The following is a 22,732-nucleotide window of genomic DNA, read 5'->3' as shown; positions in this document are numbered from 1 at the left end:
CGCTTTACTTTATAAAACTTATAAATGTTATAATTCTAATCGATTTAAAAAAAAAAAATTATGTCACTGTATCAGTTCTTAATTGTAAACCTAAAGGCAGATAATCATCCGATAACTGTTTGATATCATTTATATTTGTCATTTATCATATTCGTAATATACAAAAAGAAGATGCTACGATCGATTTTTTACTAAACTTTTTTTTGTCATATTTTTTCTTTTTAATATGAGTGTTTATTAAATACTCTCTTTTTATTTATTGATGTTGACATCTGTTAATTAATTAGAAAAAAATTATGAAATGAAATGGTTGGTTTAACTTTAATAATAAAAGTAGTGAAGCTGACAAACAATGCTTTTCTATATTTGTATATGTCGACTCTGCTGAAATCTTTAACGTGATAAACTTGCTAATCTAGTATATAAACTATTGTACATGCAACATAACACAGCGGATCCTATACTAATTATATACATACATGAATTCGTGTAGTCCAGAAATAACTGATTTCAAAAAAAAATCTGAAGACACTTTAACCAAAATATAACCAACAAAGGTTTATACAACCACATCTCCTAAGACTTACATAAACTATAGATAAACTATAGAGTGTATATCATACTTTTGCTATTTATAACGACTTCTATATTTTTTAAGAATGTATTAATTTAATTTCAATCCATAATACCTAAAATATAAAGACGAAAAGAGGAAAAAGATATTTGAGTTCTGCCACGTGTGGGGTAGGAGTGACGACAGAAGGGTGGAAATACAAATTCGACGGTTCTTATCTCGTACGACGCTGGGAAATAAGCAGAAAGCTCCTTAACGACATGTCGTTTTCGTTTCCCATTACGTGGCGGTGATTGAAGATCCAACTAACACACGTGTCTTAGTATGATTGAAGGGTGAGGCAAGGAACGTTCGTAGTCGTTGGTGGGATGTTTAAAGCTGTGTTGGCAGAGTCCCAGTTGAAGTTGGTGCGTTTTATTATTTGCTTTCCACTTCCGGCATCCAACTCAGCGACTTCAGCCCCAACCAACAAACGCCACATCATTTTCTCTATACATTAAGAGAGTCTTCATAGTATACATCTCATTCATTCCTCGATAATCTTACTTAATTCCAGAGTAAGTAAACAGTGTGTAAGTATAGAGTCACTTTGCTTTAGCTTATTAGATTTACATTCATTGCATACATGGATAATTTTACCTAAATTCTTCTAATTAACAACTAAAATATTGTATGACGAAGTGGTTAAATTAAGAGAAGATAACGATTAAATACATGCCCTCACGACTAAAAATGAAGATCTTGTTTGGAAATACTCATCTACTTTTCTTTTTCTTTTTCCTTTGTTTTGACATTTTACTTTTAGGTTTCTTCTATTTTGGGCTAGTATAAGTTTCACGTATATATAGATAATATTTATAAACCTTACCTACACATTATTTTGGTATTTTGTACTTGGTTGTTTTTCAATATATATATTAATTAAAAATTTCAACTAAATGATGTAAATGATTGATGTTGATTTATTTTTGTTTAAATATGTCTTAATAAACGTCATTAATGATCATATTTATCCATTAATTTAATTAAAATTGATGACAAAAGTGAAATCATTGCACTAGCTAGCTACGACCAAAAGTAGTGAAATAATAGTCGGTGCATGATCTTTGTTAACCAAGAACCATTGTAAGTAGTGACACAATTCAAATTTGGATGAAAAAACGTGGTCGGAAAACTTACTAGTTTGAGTTATTGAAATGAGATAGGTAGTAAATGTAATGATGAAAGGCATTGAAGAAAAAAGAACTTTAGGAAAGAATATATAATACATATATAGGAAGTAATGTAAGAAAAGAAAAAGTTTAGAAAAGGATTGGGTTAGAAATGGAAAAATGGGTTTGATAATAGCTTTGTTCCTTTAGATGCCAAAGTGACACCTAAAATTCCACCCAAGAAAGAAGAAAAGAAAGAAATTGTATATGAAGAAGGGTGTAAATGTCCTTTTGGATGGGTATGAGTAATGAGAGATTTGTAAGGTAATAGTGAATGCCCTAAGAAAACAGGCAAATTGGTTGTGACGTTCTTGGTTCATGCAAACATTCAAATTTTAATCACTCCTTCTCTTGTCCTATCTCTAAATCCATAATTTCTATATCTCTTTTTTCTTCCTTACCTTCTTACTTTATTTACTTCATTCGTTTACGAGTAGTATATATTTTGTAGTATTTGACTACAAAGTACTTTTAAAAAGGAATTTAGAGTGCTTTTCTTTTTCAATGAGAACCACTACAATTTGTATTTCTTTAGGAAGTTTATCATTTGAAAACATAAAAGCTACTTCCAGTAGCTAGTGATAGGAGAGTGAGATTGTTTTGATGAGCACAACCTTTTATTTTATTGTTTTTGTAAATAAAAAATAAAAAAATTGAGATGAAAAATAATCAACCATGTAAATTTCAATCTATATATAATATAATCGGTAAATAAAATAAATAAGTTGTGATTAAAGTTGATCACATCCACATTATGTAAATTGGAAGACAAATGCAATTAGTAAAATGTTTAATATATGAGTTTGATTAATTAATTATATATGTTGTTTACAAAAATATCGATGACTTTTGTTATCTGCTTGCTCTGGATTTTTCTTATATCCATCCCTTTCATGGACTTTTATGGATTACTTACCTATTCCTTTTAATTGTTCTTGACGATACAATTTACTTTTTAAAAAAAGAATATTTAAATAGTTAGAAAATTATAGTCGTATGAAATCAACACATATTGTTAATTTAGTTATTATACTTAATAACATATATAAATTAAAAGTGACAATATTCTTTTTCAGTTTCTTTAAAGAAAATCAATAAGAGTAACAAAAACATGTCAAATTACAAAGTCAAATCAAAGATGAGATTTAAGTGTGTTTTTTCTACCCATTGAAATTATTTCTTCAAGAGATGGAAGTCAAATTATGTAATTTAACCTAACTCAATTGCTTGGAATAGTAAAATCAGTGTAAATCATGAAGCTCAAATAAAATTTAAGTGTTTTAAACCAAAATTTTATAAGGAATTGAGTGATTAAACGTATGCATGGCCATGTTCCTCTATGTGGTGGAGAATTATAGAAGAATAATACAAAACTAGTCTCCTACAATTAAATTATGTCTAATTTTTAAAAAATCTTGATCTATTTTAACATCACATGCTCAAAATTTTAATTTTAAAAGAAAAATATTTGATACCCAAAAGCAACAATCATCTTTGTCCAACTCATTAAGTGTTTAATTACACATGAGTAAACAAAGTTTATTATAATTTCATAAACAAGAGATTTTAATGTTGAATGAATCAACAAAAGTCAATTCCCATTTAATATTTACCATATTAAACCTTACATAGTTACATGTGCTTCCCACACTCGGATGCATTGCTTAGTTCACTTTTCCTCTAATTTAAAATCACACTTTTATTAAGATCCATTAAATAATGTCAACATTCCACTCTTAAAGTCTTAATTAAATGCACCCATTGCATCAATAAACCTTTGATTTATTTCCTCTAACCTTATTGTTAGTCCTTAAATATTAATTACTTGTTAACCAATAAGTGACCATTTTCAAATTCGTGTTATTAAAGTCTCTTTCTCCCCACTTAATTTCAATTATTGACTTAATTTATTGTCTCTCTTCCTCACACGTGTCTCCATCTTCTGCCTCAAATCTTTTTCTTCCATTTTATATATCCCTTAATAATTTCATGCAATCTCCCATCAAATTTCAGTTCCATTTTTTCTGAACTTCAGTTTCTGAATTTTTTCCTTCACATTCCCCAAATTTTACGATTATGAAATTTGGGAATCTCTTCACGGATAATACCGATCTAAAAATAGACGACGATGGTGATTTTCCGACGCCAACCAGCGACGAGTCTCCGCCGATATTTTCACCGTGGAATCAGACTTATCCCTTTCTAAAATCTCCCTGTTTTTCCGAATTCCAAAACGGCTTCGTTCTTCACCGGAATAATAATTCTCTCATTGGGTCTCTTGTTCGTGAGGAAGGTCACGTGTACTCGCTAGCCACTGCCGGTGAGCTTCTTTACACCGGCTCCGACAGCAAAAACATTCGGGTATGGAAAAATCTCAAGGAATTTACTGGGTTTAAATCAAGCAGTGGATTGGTTAAGGCAATTATAATCTCCGGCGAGAAGATCTTCACCGGTCACCAGGACGGAAAAATTCGGGTCTGGAAAGTGGCACCGAAAAACCCAAGCGGCGGTCACCGACGGGCTGGGACGTTACCGGCGCTGAGAGATATTTTAAGAAGCTCCATGAACCCTCAAAACTACGTCGTTGTGGGACGGAATCGGAGCCGGCTTTGGTTTAAACACGCCGATGCAGTTTCGTGCTTGTGCTTGAGTGAAGATAAGACGTTGTTGTATTCTTCTTCTTGGGATAAAACTTTGAAAGTTTGGAGAATTTCAGATTCCAAGTGCCTCGAATCACTTACCGTTCATGACGATGCAGTGAATGCCGTCGTCGCAGCTTCAAATGGTTTGGTCATCACTGGCTCGGCCGATGGCACCGCTAAGGTATATTGTTGAATTATCTTCAAAGTTTTTCTAATTCAATAATTATAAAGTAGGAGATCGAATCTTCATCACATATCCAATTAGTTGAATTAATATTTTCAAAGTGATTGATTATCTCTTAATCAACTATAGTATTAGATAATGTAATATTGAAAGCTTGGTAATTTAACACGATATAGTCAAACTTTGCGATACTATTTTCTTTTCAATATAAAAATAATATTGATTTTATACTTGTTAAATTAATTTTTCTGGGGTGAATTAGTTAGTTAACATCTAGTACAATAATTTACAGTTTATGAAAAAGAGATGATTTAACTAAATCACATGAATAAAATAAAAGCAAGCATAATCAGAGAATTAACATTAAATGGTTTTTTCTTTTTTGTCATTAACTTTTGTTATGAAAAAAGAAATATTCTTCAAAGTGATTGCTTTTTAATAATGATGGGATTAGATATCCAAATATGGTTATATGATTGATTCATTGTATTTATGTATATGCTTTGATCTTTAAGTATAATCATATTTTTTTGAGTTAGGTGTGGTGGTTGTATTCTAATTAGCATTAATAATTATTTGTTAATTTGATTAGTTCCATATGCTTTTTGTTTTCTAAAAACAATATTTAAAAGTGTAAAATAATTACCAAAATAGCTCATATATATATACATGTTTAATATTTTAAGCTTTGACAGGTATGGCGGAGACAGCATGAAGAAGAGAACGACGCAACAAAACACGTACTGGACCAAACGCTATTGAAGCAAGACAGTGCAGTTACAGCGGTGGCCGTCAACGCCGCCGGCACAGTAGTTTACTGTGGATCTTCCGACGGATTGGTCAACTTCTGGGAGCGAGAAAAGCGGTTGACATACGGTGGAGCCCTCAAGGGCCACAACCTAGCAGTTCTCTGCCTTGCTGCCGCCGGGAACAGCATGGTACTGAGCGGCGGCGCCGATAAAACCATATGCGTGTGGCGGAGGGATGGGCCTTTCCACACGTGCGTATCGGTGCTGACGGGTCACACCGGACCGGTTAAATGCTTAGCCGTGGAGGAAGATCGCGTCCGCTGCCCGGATAAACGGGAAGGTCAGCGGTGGATTGCGTACAGTGGTAGCCTGGACAGATCGGTGAAGGTGTGGGGAATTTCCGACGGGGTCGGTGGGTGAAGGATGGGTTACAGGGAGCAATTAATTGAGAAGGTGCGACGTGGATGAAAGCGTATCATGAATTGTATAGTGTGCATGTAGGGTGATGTTGTGAAATGTGGAGAAAGTAATAATTTTGGAATGAAGATTAGTGAGAATGTAATCTTTGTTATACAAATAGTTGTAAAGCATTATATATATCCACTCTCTCTATTACTTAATTAAAACTTGGACCATACAAAAAAAAAAAAAGAAGCTTTTTCCAATATAATATTGAACTAGATGATGAAAAAAGAAAAATCCAAATATATATATAATTAGTCAGTGCAACATAGGCAACATGTAATCATAGATATGTAATCAATTTGATACTTATTCGTTTGATGGTTAAGTAATTGATACATTAAAACTATAAAATTTTAGGCAAAAAAAATGATTTGATTCATACAATTAAGATTGAAGGAGAGTTTAGTAGAGATCTATGAGAAGTACTTCTCAAATGAAGTAGATCATGACACAAACTTGAAAAGATATTACTTGAAATTCTTTTATAAAGATATTCTTGTCGACACTCGAACCTAAAATCTAACATAAAAAAGTGGAGACAAATTTTCTATAGATACAAATAGAGATGGCCCAAATACTGCCAACAATCACTCACTTGCTGGGTCTAACACACGATGATGAAGTTCATAAACTGAATTTGTTATTTATAAAAAATAGTTATAATGTAAAACAAACTTTACTTGATTTGTTCTTTTGATTAACATGTCTTCGTGCTCGGAGTATGAGAAGGAGTACGGCGATGGACTTAAGGATGTGTCAACGTAGTTGAAAGACCTTGGTGCAAACTTGATATCTCTCATCCTTCTCCTAACTTGTTTTTTTTTAAAAAAAGATCATCGCATCACTCATTTGAAATCAATATTTTAAAAGTATATAGAAATTTAAGGATGAAGTATAAATAATATTTGTTAGGATGATATAGCTTGGTAAGTAGAGATATCTACCCCACACATTTAATGAATAAAATTGAATATCTCCAATCTCAATCAACAAGATATTAGGGTAGCCTACATAGATAAACTACAAGAGCAAATTATTGTGTACTTTCATATGATTTTTTGTGTAACATCGGTTGTGCTTCTGCTTCTTTACGCCAACAATTTATTTTTGAAGGAAGAATAAGGTACTCAATAATTTGTCTTGATTTGTGAAAGCATGGGCTCTCTTTTGATAGGGTTGTGGGCCTTTGTGAGAATATAAGAATTCAATCACCAACTTCTAGTCTACAAAATGCACCAAAAACCTTGTAATTTTCAACAATCCATCATTCAATAATTTTGTTTTCTTTTCATTAAATCAAACTCTTTTATTTTTTTGTTAATCATATACACTTTGAATCCTAGGGAGGGATTAACTTTTCAAAAAAGTTAAAAATAATAAAGTCTAAAATTTCGGTCGAATCCAAAAGCTTAAGCTTTTACGAGTCAAAATAACTTAACACGTTTTTTCCTCCACGTCTAGAAACAAAAATTAATCAAAATCCAACGGTTCTATTAATGGATTGATCTCTTCATCATATAACGTTTATATATAACCATGGAATTGAAGATGATTGGGGAAATGAGAATATTACACAAAGGCTACATTGATCGATTAACAAACATTATATGAAGCAGCAATTAATAACACAAAACCCACATTAATAATTAATTAGGTTAATAATTAACTAAAATATATGATCAAAACCCCCAATTAGCATTTGAGAAGAGGAAGTTCAGTAGATGAAGAGTGAGGGTTAGAATGGATTGTTAGAGAATTAGGGCATCCCAAAGTGAAATCTAAATTGAGATTATTATTATTATTATTGTGATTCTTCACACCACTCGAGATTTTCATATTTGCATTTCCATTGTGTCTGTCCTTCTCTTGCTGCTGCTTCAAAAAGAAAACAAAATTATTAGATTATAAATTACTGTGTAGTTTTTAAAAAAGAAAAGAAAAGAAAAGTTTGAAGCACTTGTGTTGTAGTTTAAGGTTTGTTGTTGTATTGTGTTTTGTACATATACGAACCTGGTTGTTTCCAATAGTGTTGTTGCAAAATTGATTCCATCTGCTCGTCATCTCTTGATTTGTCTCCATTGATGAACAGAACAACTTCCTGCTCATCCATATATTCATTAATTTATTCTTCATTTTACTTTACTTCAATTAAATTATTTCTACTGAGTTTTCGAATGTTTCAACTTTTGTTTTTTTCTTCACCTCCCAACTATTCTACCGCTGCTCACATATATCAAACTATCAATTTTTTAAGATTCATTGATAATTGCTTCTGTACCTTCTGTTTATTTCATCAAGGTTTCAAGAAGAAAATAAATAACTGGCCTTTATTACTTTTCATTCAAGACTAAAAGAAAAAAACACATGCACCAACATTTATAGAAAGACATTTATAGTTATTAGAGGATCAATAGGTACACCCCGACTAGATTGGTATATTATTAACACCATCATCATATACGCTTCGGAATCGAGAATGAAACTTAGTTTTACGAAAATAGTAATCTATAAAAAAAAAGGTGATAGCTAGTGTGAGAAGGGCAGGATATATATGTATCCAATTTGCTTAATATGGTAAGCTAAAGATAGATTTAATATTACCACTAATCAACCATTCAAAGTGATCTTAATATGGTAAAGTCAATCTTTTTAATGGGTTATTAAGTGAAGGAATGATGGACTAATTGAATTTAAGAAATATTTAAAAGGAAAAGGCAGTGGGCACAAACAAAATTCCCAAAAACGAAGGGATCATAAATGGGGAGTTTGAGTATGGTCAAAGAAGCTAATGTATTGCATATGCAAAACGTTTAAGTAACTAATTATTGATTACACATGTGAAATTACTTAAATCTATGTTTCTTTCAAATGAAAACAAGATTATTAAATTCAGAAATGAAAATTGAAAAGAAAAGAAAGAAATGGACTCACATTTTTTGATTAGGGCTTTTCCACATTGTAAGTGATGGATTATTAGAAATCTCACAATTTGAAACACCACTTCCATCAATATCTTGCCTTTGGTTCTTCATGGCTGAGTCTGCAGATTTAGAATTTCATAAATAAAAAAAAAGGTTCAAAACCCTAAATCAAATGGTTTTGAAATTTGTGTTTTTTAATTTTATATAAGCAGTCTATTTTTTTATAGAACCTTCGTGGATATTGAAAACATTGTTAACTCAGAGGTAAAATTAGTATATATATATAAACAAACACAAACAGTAAATCTTTTTTATAGGAAAGAAAAGAACCCATAAATTTATGAAAGAAATTTTGAAAATTAAAACTCCGGAAATGAGAGTTAAAAATTTAACAGAAGAAGAAAGATTATATGACACAAATTTTTTGAGGAAACATATTCATTTTTACTCAAACTCTAGAAACAATTATTTTAAATGAATCTATATATATTTCTTGTAATTTTTCAGTATTGTTTAAAATGAATTCAAGAAAACGCCCAAAATGAGAGTGTAGAAAATAATAATAAAGGAAAGATAGTAATTTACCAGTGGCTTTGTCAGTGCTTTTCACTGTTCTATACATCTGCATGAGCCAAAAAAATAAAAGGCAAAGAAAATGAAAATTACAAGGAAAAAGAGTCAACAATATAAAGATTACAACTCTTGATGCTCTTTTGTCCTAACTTTCTTTGTTCTCAAAATACTATTACACAATTCATTAATTATCTCATTTTCACTAAAAAAAGAAAATGACAGATTTGCTCTCATTATGTCTAATAAAGAAAAAGAATTTATTTATTTTGAAAAAGCTCACCTGTAAATGGCTCTTTACATGAGCTAGGGTTAGATCCTTCACATTCATCAGCTCCAATACTGATTTTGGTGTTGCCCCTAAATAGTTGTATAAAAAAAAAAGGAAATTAAAAGATTTTGATTTTTGATTAATTAATTTTGTTAAATCAATAACAGTGGTAAGTAAATAATAATGGAAAAGGGTAAAGAAATGTACTTTCATGGCCACCAAGGAGCTGAACGGCGTGGACAAAATGGGCATGGAGAGTAGTAGTCCATCTCATTCTTGGAGCTCTAATGCTTCTTTTAATTGATCCAAATCCCATTTTTGGGCCTCTTTTGAAATGGTTGCTAAAGATTTGAGGTTGATGGTGGTGGTGGTGGTGGTTGAAATAATGATTGCCGGAACCCGAGGGTGGACTTATGTGCAGGGAAAGGTCCGGCAATGGCGGGGGTGGGGTGGTGGTGTTGTTGTTGTTGTTGGAGTAGTCCATATTATTGATAAACATTATAATGAAAAGATGAATATATATTTGAAGAGAAAAAGGTGAGGTGAGGGCTTTTGAAGTAGTTATAAGTGGATTATGATTTTGGAGAAAGGGTTTGAGAAAAAGGGGTTTTCAAAAATGGGATCTTTGGAAAACCAGACCATTAATAATAATTTGTAAATGAATAGGAATTGATTTTTTTTATATATAAATTAAAAGAGAAAGAGAGAGAGAGATAGAGAGAGGAAAAGAGAAAAAGGGTTTTTGGTTATTTTGAGTAAAATGGAAAGGGAAATTTAGGAGTGAAAAGTTGAAAGTTGTGTGTGCATTTAATACTCACAGATGGATCCACACAGCTTTTCCAACACAAACACACAACACAAGAGAGAGAGAGAAAGAGAGAAAGAGAGAAAGAGAGAGAGACTTTCTTATCTATAGATGGGGAATGAAATGAGCTCTTCACCTTCTAAAACAATAATAAATAAAGCGGTGTATCTTCAACTACACTTAATTATTCCTTCATAATTTATCATGAGTAAGAAATCTTGTTTTTATTTATAAATATTTTAACATTTTCTTAAACATGTAATTGATGGGTGAATCATGTTGTCAAAATATTATGAATACGGTTTGTAGGATGTATTGTCTAAATATGTAGTTCAAGAGCTAGCATACGTTATAAGATAATAAAAATAGAGATATAATCAACTAATTTTTTTTTATTCTTCTTCTTCTTATAATTTAGATACAAATAGTTAGGAATAATATGAGATTTTCAAAATATAATTAGAACTTATATGGTACAAAATCTAGAGTATTCATAATTTATTCTCAATTGATTGTATATATATTCAATGTGATCATTTGTGTTTTTCTTTTCCTTATCCTTTTCATTCTTAGGCATAGTGATTCGTGGTCAATAGTTTTTTGTTTTCTTTTTTAGGAAATCTTATAGATTTAAACAATTATATACATCTAGCCTAAATTTATTACTTTTGAATAAGCTAAACCCATAAAACCTAAAAAAGTACACATAGAGAAGAGAAGGGTGGATTATTATTACTTGTGATTGTGATCTATTAATTCTTTTTATGGTTTATGAGAATGAGAATGAGTGAATGGGGGAAAGAGGTATGATTATGAATAGAGATGTTATTTAAGTTATATTGAATAAGGGGTGTGTGGGGTTACATCAATTTAAAGAAGATTCCCCATTTTGTGTATAAACTAGGTATATTTCACTTTAGTTTCCAAATTATCCCCTCTCCCTTTCTCTCCACTGCTCCCCTCCTTCTCTCTTCTTCCCCTTTTTGGTTTCTACATGTGTTTTGTTTACTCCAAAAATTACCCTCTTTTCAACTTCTAACTTGTTGCTATCAATCACTTTCCATTTCCGGCTGTATTCAAACTCAAAACTTCAAACTAATCACCAACACTTTCTCACATACTCTGTAAAAACCATGTTCATATATATCAAAACCATTAATTAAGAGCATGAAAGTTCAAATTGATAAGATCGATACAAAATAAAAAATAAAATAAAGAGAAGAAGAAGAAGAGGGTGGAAGTCCAACATAAACGTTGATGAAAGAAACAGGTAGTAATTGTCTGCCTTAACTTAAGATGTATCCTTAAGTCCCCCAATATTCTCTCTCCGTGTCCAATTATTCCTTGTCCATTCTTCCCCCTCGTGCCTCACGTGACCCCCTCCTCCCCTCCTTCCTCTAATTCTAATTCTACATTTAAACTATTCTTCTCCGGTCAGCGTCTGATGCGCTCTAGATTCTCCGGGAAATACAAAACCTCTCTCTCTCTCTCTTTTTAATTTAGAGTAAACCAAATTCATTTTAATCACTTTGTTGTTATTATAAATGTAATCTTTATAATTATTTTATTCATCATTCTCTCTCTCTCTCTCTCTGTGCATTTCTCTCTCTAGAATATACAAAATTTCTGGGAAACATGCGTTTTTAATTTATAATTTCTTTTCTTATTTTTGTTGGATCGTATTCTATATTCATTCTATGTCTTTGTCTTATCACAAATTTCTTCTCTCTATGTCTCCTTTTCTTTTAACTTTTCTTTCAACTTTTTGGTTCCACCTCTCTCACTTTAATTCACATTATTTACTTTCTTCTTCTTTTTAATTCATATATCTTGTCTTTATTTAAATACCCAAGAATATATCATCATCTTCTCATAATAATATGCTCACTGCTACCTACTGTTTCCTTATCATATCATAATATTAGTTTTTTGCTATAACCCATTCCATTTAATTTCTTAATTAAATAATATTGGATTGCATTACATTAATTGGGTATAAGAATAAAATAACCCACATGTACTATAAGTTTAAATAAGCTCGGGTTTATGTAACTCATGAAACTTCGTAAGTTGTGATTAATTAAGGGTCAAATAATATCCTCTATAAAAAAAACCCATCTCTATGACTATATTCTAATTTGACTTTGAAGACCTATATTTCTTTAGCTTAAGTTAGCCTCTTTTTTTTTTTTCGTTTGTGTTTGGTTTGCACATTATATTAAAGTTAGAATATAAAAGAAGAATATTGTAAGATGTTTTTTGCATCAACAAAATATATTCCAACATGTTGTTTTTTTTAAATAAAGAATCAAAATTAAAATTTGATTTTAAGAAACACTTGAAGATTAAGGGAAAAGAAATGTAGTGTATTAATTAGTTTATTTATGCACATATCGACATGCATGTGTTGCTTCGAGATTGGAGCCCTAATTTAAACCCCCATCTTTCTTTCATTCTCTCTCTCTAACTTGGTGAGCTAAAGTTTATTTATATTAAGAGATGACCAAAAAGACAAAAAAGAAAGGAAGGAAGGAATCAGCGAAATCAACGGCGTTTAATAATGAAACATTACAATTTTGGTATTTGTAATCAATTGAATTAGTTAATTTATAAATAACACAACTCATTTAAGGGTGTATTTTGTTTTAATCAACCCTTAAATACACACAGAAATTAAGAAAGAAAGAAAGAAAGAAAGAAGAAAGATGCCATTGGAATAACCGAAGCTGACGATTCGCCATTGTCATTTTATTTAATCATAAAATGGATGATTATTACATTGTTGATTGCATCTATCTTTTTACCCTTTATATCAACTTTTCTAATTACATCGTGTCACGTGATAAGTTTTTCTTCTATTTTTTTTTTTAAATTTTAGGTTTACTGTGTAGATTTAGAATGTTACGTATCTTAAAGCTAAATTAAAATCAAGCTCCAAATAGAAATTAAACTCAACTTAGAGAACTAAAGTTGGATAGGTGGACTCCTCATTTTTCCCTGAAAATGCATGGGCTCTATGACAAAAAGTATATTAAACTATTTACATTATGAGTTTTTCATGTAAACAACACAAAGCTAGACTTAACAACTCCCCTCATTGTGTAAATAATATATATTTTTAATGTGTTCTCTACTACATGATTGATAGTCTAAAATAGATATGAGTAATGTTGGTCTAGAAATTAGAAACCCCCAACAACCCTAAACCCTAACAAGTTATAGGCTTCCAATTCCAAACTTCCATAATTTTATGGAGAAACTTGATGTGTGGGGATGTCACATGTCAGGAGGAGGGGTTGATAACAAATAATATTTTAAAACATTTTTTAACATTTGATTCAATCATACCCTTTGACCAAAAATGGTAGCTGTACTCCAATTCTTTTTCTCCCTAACATAACAACACAAACACAATGGAAGAAGATTTATTGCAAAGAAATTGAGTCTGTTTTTCTTTATTTTTATGAGAGACATTCATCTGCATGCCGTACATGTAATTCAAATTGAAATAACAATCAAAGGGTAAAAGTATATATATATAAGAAGGGGGAAAAAAAAGAAAGAAGAGTACATTTTTGTTGTGTGTTAAGTTGAAGGGACCCTTTGAAATTAATAGAGAAAATCAGAGAAAGGGCAATGCATAATTTGGATGGGGGATGGGACCCTTATTTTTTGGCTGTTCAATTTCAACACCATGTGCTTTCTTTCATTTTTTGTGTTTTTTGCTCTCTCTTTACTGAAAACTTATTGCTTCTGATCTTTCATTATGTTTTGGTTTCAAGAGCTGATCTTCAAATCTCTTTCTCACCTCATCTTCAAATCTGTTCTTTACTTCATTTATTCTCACTTTTGAACATTTAAATACACAATGAAATGCTACATATCCACAAGAGTTAGAGGCATCTTACTTCCCGATTATCACACACCTAAGTTTAATTAGCGACTAAACTAATCAACAATACTCAACTTCACTCTTTCAACTTTCAACTTTTACATATGTATGTATATTTTGATAAGTATCTCAACTTTCAATTTTATATCCAATAGATTCTTTAAAATCTAAAACATAGTTGATATAGAATTGAATGTCATGTCCAATGAAATTTTAAGCATTTGTTTTGTATCTACTCCATCAAATAGGATTTTGTTAGCGTGAAAATCTTATCTAGGGTCGCATGTCTCTAGGTGGAGCTCTTTTGTCCCTAAAAGTTCAACTAAGTTGACTCTAAAGGACTTGCTCCAATGGGTGTTGCAAACTAACTACACTTTGTTACTTAAGTTAGTTAATATGACGTATCCATTAAGGTAGAAGAATGAGATTATTTATATCATCCCTCGTATGAGAACTACTCGAAACACATGCAATATGGATGGGATGAATCCTAAAATGTTGGACTTGGATTGGATATTGGATCTATTGCTTGCCTTAAGACTCAACAATTTCTCTTTCTAAAAAAAGGAAAACTCCAAACAAGTAAATGAGATATTTGATACAAAACAAAGTTTACAACCTGTTAAAGATAGTTTTTAAAATGAAGAGGTGAAAGTTAAAAAGTAAATGTTAGTGTGGATATATAGTTTGGGAATGAGAGTCCATAGTATGTCATTAGGCATAGGTGTTGTTGAAGCATTGAAATAGACAAAATGTGGAGTTGTGTGATATTAGTTAGAAAAGTAATAATGTAGGTAAGGGGTAATAGTGAAAAATTGACAAACAAAGGTCATAAGTTGAATGATTATGGTACCTACAGCCCACATGTGCCCATCGTACGATGTAAAGATATCTATTTGCTTTTTCCATTTGCCGTTTACTAATGAGAAGAAGGCCACGATAGTGATGTAAGGATCGAATTATTGAGGGGAAAAAAAAGGGAAAATCTTTAGGTAAGTTCTAAAAGGTTAGCCATTGTCCTTTGGATCATTTGACTTTCTAAAAAAAAAAATTTATTTATTTGGACAATTTCAATTTTATCCCTTGGGTTATTGAGTCAAAAGAGTCTATACCCTATGGATAAACAATGAAATTAATCCACTTTGTTTAAGAAAAAATAAACCCTCTTTTGGTTGGGTGAATCTAATTTATGTGGCTAATAGTTTCCTTTGAATGTTTGATTTCATTCTTGGTTTTTTTATTCATAATGATCTACTTTTTAAACACTCCCATAGCAAAATTTCAGTACTTGATCACTTCAGTTTGCTATGATCTACAAGTTATCTTTGATTTATTTCACACCAAATTCTAAGTTTGAAAAGCAAGTATTATGTTACTGATATCATTGCATATTCCTTCTTGGTGGGACAGAGCTGCATTGATTACAATTTATTGAGTTGATTCTAGTATTTGCTGAAGAAGTGAAGCTTTACGAAACAAATAAGTTCTACTTATCCACTTAATAGGAACTGCAAGAAGCAACGTTGTAAGGAAGATTGCTTCAGTTCGAATGAATTTTTACACACGAAAACATAAACTCACTGAAATGGTAGAAATAGGAATAATGATACTAATAATAATGGCACCATTTATTACCATGCTTGTATGTGAGTGAGTTATGGGATTCTAACACCTCCAATATCTCCCCCCAAATGAGAAATTTCATTCATTATTGTTGTCAATCACCTTTCTTACAACACCATTTATATTCATAAGTAAAATTCTAAAAACTAGATATTTTTTTAAAGAAGTTATCGAAAACAAATGGTTATCAAATGAAACTTTATGTCCCCGAATTGGAGAAGGGAGAGAGGAGGGAGATGGATTGTGTGTGCAAACGTTCTATATGTCACTTGGGCAGTAGTGGGATGGACCACAGAAGAACAAAACAATGTTTAGTGAAAAAATGAAAGAAGTTGGAAAGGTACCTTCCCCTTCCTCTCATTAGCTCTCAAGAATTTTCAAACAAATGCTACAAAATTACACCTGAAAATTTCAAGTTCCCCATCAATTGTCCAGAAGAAAAAGAAAAGTTAGAGAACTTGAAAACGTCAAACAGCACAAAAAGAAACAAATTCCCATTTCCCTTTCAATTCCCACCTGCGATTTGCAAAAAAGCATATAATATAATATGATATAATGGGTGTCTGTGTCTATGTGTGTGTTGTTTGTGGCAGTTCCCATCAAAACCAACCAAGACTCATTTGCTTACACAGTACCACAGAGAATATGTACAAAAAAAACTTACTCATAATTTACCATTGGCGCTTTCTGAGCAAAGAAAACCCTCCAAGATGGGGAAGAATTTGCTGGCACATGACCGATTCTGAGTCCACTGCATCATATCATCCCTTCCCTCTCCCAGCCATAGCCTGCAAGATTTACATTTTGTCCTCTCTGTGTAAGTGATATTGAATAATGGCAAACCCACGTGAACCCCAAACTCTGCTTCTTCAAACTTCAAATATACACTCATAACAACTCAGGGCTTCAAAGACGTATCTATCTTCCATCCCTTGCTTCCATCCCTTGCTCTGTTTTTTAAGATGACACCCAACACTTCTTTTTTATCTGGGGTGGAAATGTATACCAAGTAACAGATATTGAATATGATCCTGATTACCATCCCAGATAGCTGCATATATGGCTAGGTCAGAGATGAGAAATTTCTCTAATTTTTTTTATATCAGTGAGTGTCCAAGTCCGCTAACGCATACCTCAACTAATCTTACGAGACAACTCACCTAACTCTACAACATTTTGGTGTCAAAAAAACTTGTGGAAAATTAATTCCTAGATAGTGACCACCCTAAATTAAACCGGTGACCTCTTAGTTATTGAGATTACGCATCCCTTGTTTCCCTTTTTACAACTAAGCTAACTGATGATGGTGGTTAATTCTTCAGAAAGAATAGGAGTGCTTGGAGTCTTTACTAAAACTCATTGGTTGTAGTGCTTCACATCGAAAGTTGTGAAACTAAAGCTCATAAACTGGATATTCTACTGGTGCATATAACAGAAGTCAGGACTAGCATGGCATCAACTAAAAATGTTAGCAAAGGACAGGTCCCAGCCACAAAACATCGCAAGTTAAAGCAGGGTAATTACCTACACAATATTATACAGACAGAGAATCTTGGGTCTTAACATTAGGTACTAAAATATTTTGGGCACTTGCCAAAAATTAAGCTTCAGGTGCTTTGGTTGGCTTTCGGTTGCCCTTTGATGCTACACGAGTCAGAGGGATAACATCTTCGACGACACGGAAGATTTTGACCTCCAGGACCACAGGACCACTTGATTTATTGACAGGCTCAAAGACGCAGACGTCAAATTCTTCTAAATTGTTGTCTACTGAAAAATGTTTCCATCCACTTGTAAGGCCACCACATTGACGACTAGGGGTAAAGTTGAATTTGGTTGGCCATTCATCACTTCCGACACGAAGTATTATATCTTGGTTACGAAGGGAGAGATTTTTTGTAACCCATTGGGTGGGGATAAACTGCATCATCAACCAACATGCAGAAAATTGTGATGTGCATATGAGAACTAAAACAAATTTTGACAAAATTAAAAAGTTGGAGAGTAGAGTCAACAAAAGGATGGCCACCTTTTCTAATACTAATGAACTCAAACATTCAGTAAACATAGCACACCAAACGTTCCCTTCGAAAAGATATATTGGATGTTGAAATGAAGTTTAAGGAGCAACAATAATAATCGGTAACAGAAGATGAGATTTACCAGAAAGAATCTCCTGTACACATGTGAAGGTCGCATAACAACTTTGAAACCAGTATCACTTGATGCTGCTTCTGCCAACTTCAGGGCATTGTTCTTCTCACCTTCGGTTATAGCCCTCCGATGGGATACATATTGCTCAACATATGACCCAATTTTCTTAATGGGAGTAGCTTCCACATCAGAATCTAGCGAAGTCCATGGTTACAAACATATTGGTTACCACAAAAAACCATATAGACATTTTGATTCACAGATCTAGTTTTCCTTACTAATCCAAAAAGGTCAAGTAGACTGGGTCTGACTACAGAAACATTTCAAAAATGCTTTTCCAGTCGTGACCAGAAACACAACACCATCATGTTAAATTCACTATAACATAATAACAATCTAATAATCGTGAAGAATTCTAAAGCATAGTTATTCATTCTCTAGTTTCGAGGTCAACCGGAGAAAACATGGAACCATATGAATGAAGGATTAAAAATGTAAGAATTTCTTCTCCAACTACCTGATAACTGAACAGGATCAGGGGTGGAAATAATTGCTGTTTTATTTGGAGTTTTTTTCTTTCTTCTAGTCTGCACTGTTCGTATCGGCTCGGCCGAAAAAACCTCTGGTTGACCATTAAAATTTGTAGCTTTGGACACAACGTCCTGTATCATACGTTCCATACTGTCATCATGTATGATATTTTCAGAAGAATCACATTCAGCACCATTGTTAATATTAGCATCAAAACCATCCAAAGAGGGTTCCCTAAACTTCCTCTTAGCCTGGCCGCCACTGTCAATCTTTTTATTCTCACAAATTTTTACAAAATAAGATGCTTCTTTCTCACAAAAGCTCTTCCAATCAAATATCAAAACATCAAACTGTGACATTCCATTGTATCTAAAAACCAAAAGATCATTCTGCTCCAGAGAATGAGCCTTCACAAACTCTTGCCATCCACGTTTGAAATACAATTTATCATCACTGGAAGTCAATCCCACATCCCATGTAGCACCACTAGGACCTTTAAGAGTCACAGTGTCCGGAAGTTTGTTTCTCAAATTATTTGAAAATTTGTTTGGAATTACCTGCAGCTCAAAGTATATATATGAGTCGGCAAGTTTCTAGAGAAACTTTTATGCAATTATCAGGTCAAAGACATCGATGATCGTAGCAAGAAAAACATTCAATTGAAGTAAGTGGTTGTATCCAAATAGTAAAATCATCAATCATCTAAAACCTCACAAACTTAAAACGCTCAAAGACGTTGAGTGCTTCTAATGTTAGCTGTATCTTTATGGAAGGGGCAACTATAGGCTGCAAGATCCAAATGCTCCAACAGTAGTACAAAAAACCAAAATTAGCCGAAATCATTAAAACTAAAATTTAATTTGAACCTAATTCTTGGAAAGCGGTATCCAACTTTTTTTTTTAAGAAATATAACTTTAATTATCACCAAGAATGATACAAAAGGAGGAGATGAGGTATCCCCACACAATAGATTACAGAAAAGAGAACAACTAGTATAAATTGGGTTAGGCTATAATTACAAAAGAGTTCAGAAGTGGAGGAGCATGTCGAAGCAAAAAGTGTAAAGAGAACTCCAACAAAAGTCACTGTTAGTTTCTTGATCACTAAAGACGCTAGAGTTTCTTTCTAATCAACAGCCTCCCCCCCCCCACACACACACACACAACAATCAACATAAAAGGTACAAACAAAAGAAAAAGGTGCATCAAACACTCCACTGTTTTTATGAAGAACATGCCAATTAGAAGAGAGAGCATAACTCTGAAGGACTCTCAGGATTTTTTACAACAGGTGTTTAACCTTTGAAAATAAAAGAACCACTAAAAAAACCTCGACTTTCTTAGGACAAAAGGCCTTCCAAATAAGATCATATCAGACTTAAAATTTGTCTTTTTAGCTAATAAAGAAGGAAAAACCTTAATTATTACTATATTTAAAAAATAATGAAAAAGCCTCAACGCCAAGGCTTTGAGCCTTGAGGCTTCACAAAAGGAGCACCTAATTTTGTGAGCCTCACCTTTTCATGCACCTGGGAAGGCTTTTTAAAACAGTGAATCAGATTTTTGCCTTTCCAAAGCTATTTGCTTCACAATGAGTTTGGAAGAAAAAGATTTGACCCAAAAGGGTTTCCAACATTATTTACACCATTCCTGAACAATGAGGAAACAAATGGTATTCACTCTCAAGTTCGATGAAAATCTCATATACGGTTCTGGAAAGAAGATTTTTTGAATGGAATAACAATCATTGCTGAACAATGAGGAAACAAATGGTATTCACTCTCAAATTCCTAGAAAAGCTTGTAAGAAAAACTTTGAAGCAATTTTCAAGGCACAGAAATAGTTAATCACAGAAAAGAAATCAGTTCTATTGGAATTTGCATTCTTATCCACATAGTAAACCGTTGACAGTTTAAACCCCATAAGCTAAGAACACTCAGGGAAGTTGCCGAGTCCTTCAAACATTAACTGTCTGGAAGGGGCAATTGCAGGTTCTAAGATCCAATCCTCCAACAATGGGAAAAAAACACAATTAGCAGCGATAATATAAGCTCATAATTGACAGGCATTATCTAATAAGAATACCACAGAAATACTTAAACATGAAATTTCTCCGAACCAAAATCTTGGAAAGACAACAACATAGTTTACACCATTTGTGAACAAAGAGAAAACAAATGGTATTCACTCTCAAGTCCAGACCAACGAACAGGATACAATAAAAAAGACACAGCAAACTTAAAGCTGCTATCTTGGGAGGATAAATCTCGTAAGGCACATGATATCAGCAGCAAGTGGAGCAGCGCACAAGATCTAATATCTAGTAATAATCCAACATCAAATGCAAGAACCCAGTTTGTGAAAGCGACAAAAGGGAAGATCAAAGAAAGAAAACCTACAAGTTGCTGTTCACAACCACCGGCAAGAATTTGATAGAAGTGGGTGAACTGAAAATGGCTCCAATAAATATCCTCTGCCCATTTGTTTGAACTATCTCCTACTTTATCCATTTCTCCAGGGAGAGACTCAATAAATTAACAACAAACAGAACGAAACGGAACCTGAAAATCGATTGAGAGAGCAAGATTACAGAGTGAGGGAAAACCCCCAACGATTCGATCAAAGGAACAAAACTACCCAGTAAAGATTATGCAAGAAAAAGTCGAAATTGGGAAGAATCTAGATCTAGAGATTAATTGGGTGTCCTTACCAGCAGAATTGGGAGTAGAAGAAAGTTGGGTCAGCTGGCGATTGCGGAGCCACAGACGTATTTAAGTGATATGAGTGAAGAAGAAGGTGGCGCGCAGTGGGAAAGTTGGAGAACAAACAGAGTAGTGAAGACGAAGAAAGGGAAAGAAGGGATTGAAGAGAGGAGACCCAGTTGTAGTGGTGATACGACAAGTCAGTGAGGCAGAGAAAAAGTTAATGGAGATGCCCGCTCCAAGGCCATTGTTGAAGCTCAATGAGTTTTTTTCTTCTTCCAAGTACTCTGCCGCTGAATCTTCACTCCAACGTGTCATTACTTTATTTATTCGAGGCTCTCTCTTTATGGGAAATTCTGTACGAAATCCCCATTTTGAAGCACTTAATTTTACAAATAAACTCAAAGGATGGATTGATTGATGCTCCATATTTTCTACTTCCTTCCTCTCTGCTTCGTTTTCATACATAAACCAACCATTTGCAGATGGAAGTTGGAGTATGAATCCATCTATACTTCTTCCTTAGTGAGAAAAACTAGACAATAAGTTCATTCTCTTAACTTTAATTTTCTTTTCATTTTATGTTGATGAATATGTATAATACACATTTGCTTTCCTTTTAAAAAGAAAACATTATTGTTAAGGAAATATATTTAGAATCTGTACATCACTACAACAATTTACGTATTTCACTATTGCATATCAATATATTTGATGGGCTTCCTTATAGGCTGTTGTCGGATATGAACTTCTATTCAATAAGTCATTTTTGTTCATTTCCTTTTAGGGATCACCCATTAATGATATGCAGCTAAAGGTAAGAAATATTCAATGCCCTAAAACTATAAAATTCTTCTCCAACTTAGGAAATATATCTAACTTTTTCCAACATTTGCCATTTATCATTTTCATGAAAAGCTAACTTCTTGTTTCTAAAATTTGAATATGGGTAGCATTAATAATTAACTACCTTATATAAATACCTCCAAAGTTGATTTAGTTTTTAACCTAAACTTATGTTAGGTGATATAATTTATATAAAGAAAAAAAAAATACAAAACCATTAACTTAAGCTAACTTCATCTCTATCTTCGTAATCTTTTTCTAGTCAACTTGGGAATATATATACAGAGAGAGGTACCCATTATAAGTTCTGATAATATGCTTTTGCTTTACCAATGACATGATTTACAAATGGAAGTGTTTAATTAAACTCAAGGAATTAAGGATGGATATTCAAAGTTCAGTTTCTCATGAAGAATTGAAAACATAAAATAAAATTTGGATCCTCTTTACCTATATTTGATGAATGCTTAGATAAATGATTCTGAAAAAGGGTTAAAAAATGATTTTTTTTACGATTTTGAAACACACTCTTATAGATACTTTTAAATACAAATTTATTATGGTTTTAATTTGCTTTTAATGGCTAAAAACA

At 32.5% G+C, this 22,732-nt stretch overlaps 3 protein-coding genes across 5 annotated transcripts; 1 reads left to right on the top strand and 2 right to left on the bottom strand.

The window, feature by feature from the left end:
• Window positions 1–3,775: 3,775 nt before the first annotated feature.
• On the top strand, window positions 3,776–5,986 carry LOC101222126 (protein JINGUBANG). Its single transcript, XM_004152671.3, has 2 exons — window positions 3,776–4,608; window positions 5,307–5,986. The coding sequence occupies exons 1-2, from the start codon at window positions 3,862–3,864 to the stop codon at window positions 5,778–5,780; spliced, it is 1,221 nt and encodes a 406-aa protein (XP_004152719.1). The 5' UTR covers window positions 3,776–3,861; the 3' UTR covers window positions 5,781–5,986.
• Window positions 5,987–7,295: 1,309 nt separating this feature from the next.
• On the bottom strand, window positions 7,296–10,485 carry LOC101219131 (probable transcription factor KAN4). Of its 3 annotated transcripts, none has more exons than XM_031880671.1 (6): window positions 9,795–10,485; window positions 9,600–9,676; window positions 9,332–9,368; window positions 8,757–8,865; window positions 7,836–7,923; window positions 7,296–7,700 (listed from the first exon to the last, which is right to left on the bottom strand). In XM_031880671.1, the coding sequence occupies exons 1-6, from the start codon at window positions 10,084–10,086 to the stop codon at window positions 7,518–7,520; spliced, it is 786 nt and encodes a 261-aa protein (XP_031736531.1). In that variant the 5' UTR covers window positions 10,087–10,485; the 3' UTR covers window positions 7,296–7,517. The 3 variants fall into 3 exon arrangements, with proteins under 3 accessions (XP_031736531.1, XP_031736532.1, XP_004152789.2); XM_031880672.1 differs by having other exon boundaries at window positions 7,296–7,694; window positions 9,795–10,484; XM_004152741.3 differs by having other exon boundaries at window positions 7,296–7,697; window positions 9,795–10,478.
• A 6,785-nt stretch (window positions 10,486–17,270) lies between these two features.
• LOC101222600 (B3 domain-containing protein REM16) lies at window positions 17,271–21,628 on the bottom strand. The gene is made up of 5 exons (XM_004152673.3): window positions 21,303–21,628; window positions 20,992–21,153; window positions 18,579–19,149; window positions 18,071–18,255; window positions 17,271–17,828 (listed from the first exon to the last, which is right to left on the bottom strand). The coding sequence occupies exons 2-5, from the start codon at window positions 21,100–21,102 to the stop codon at window positions 17,508–17,510; spliced, it is 1,188 nt and encodes a 395-aa protein (XP_004152721.1). The 5' UTR covers window positions 21,103–21,153; window positions 21,303–21,628; the 3' UTR covers window positions 17,271–17,507.
• Between the last annotated feature and the right edge of the window lie 1,104 nt (window positions 21,629–22,732).

Source organism: Cucumis sativus, chromosome 2 (assembly GCF_000004075.3).
Source record: "Cucumis sativus cultivar 9930 chromosome 2, Cucumber_9930_V3, whole genome shotgun sequence".
NCBI lineage: Eukaryota > Viridiplantae > Streptophyta > Magnoliopsida > Cucurbitales > Cucurbitaceae > Cucumis > Cucumis sativus.
Note: the sequence above shows the minus strand (reverse complement) of the source record. Positions and strands in the feature narration are given on the sequence as shown.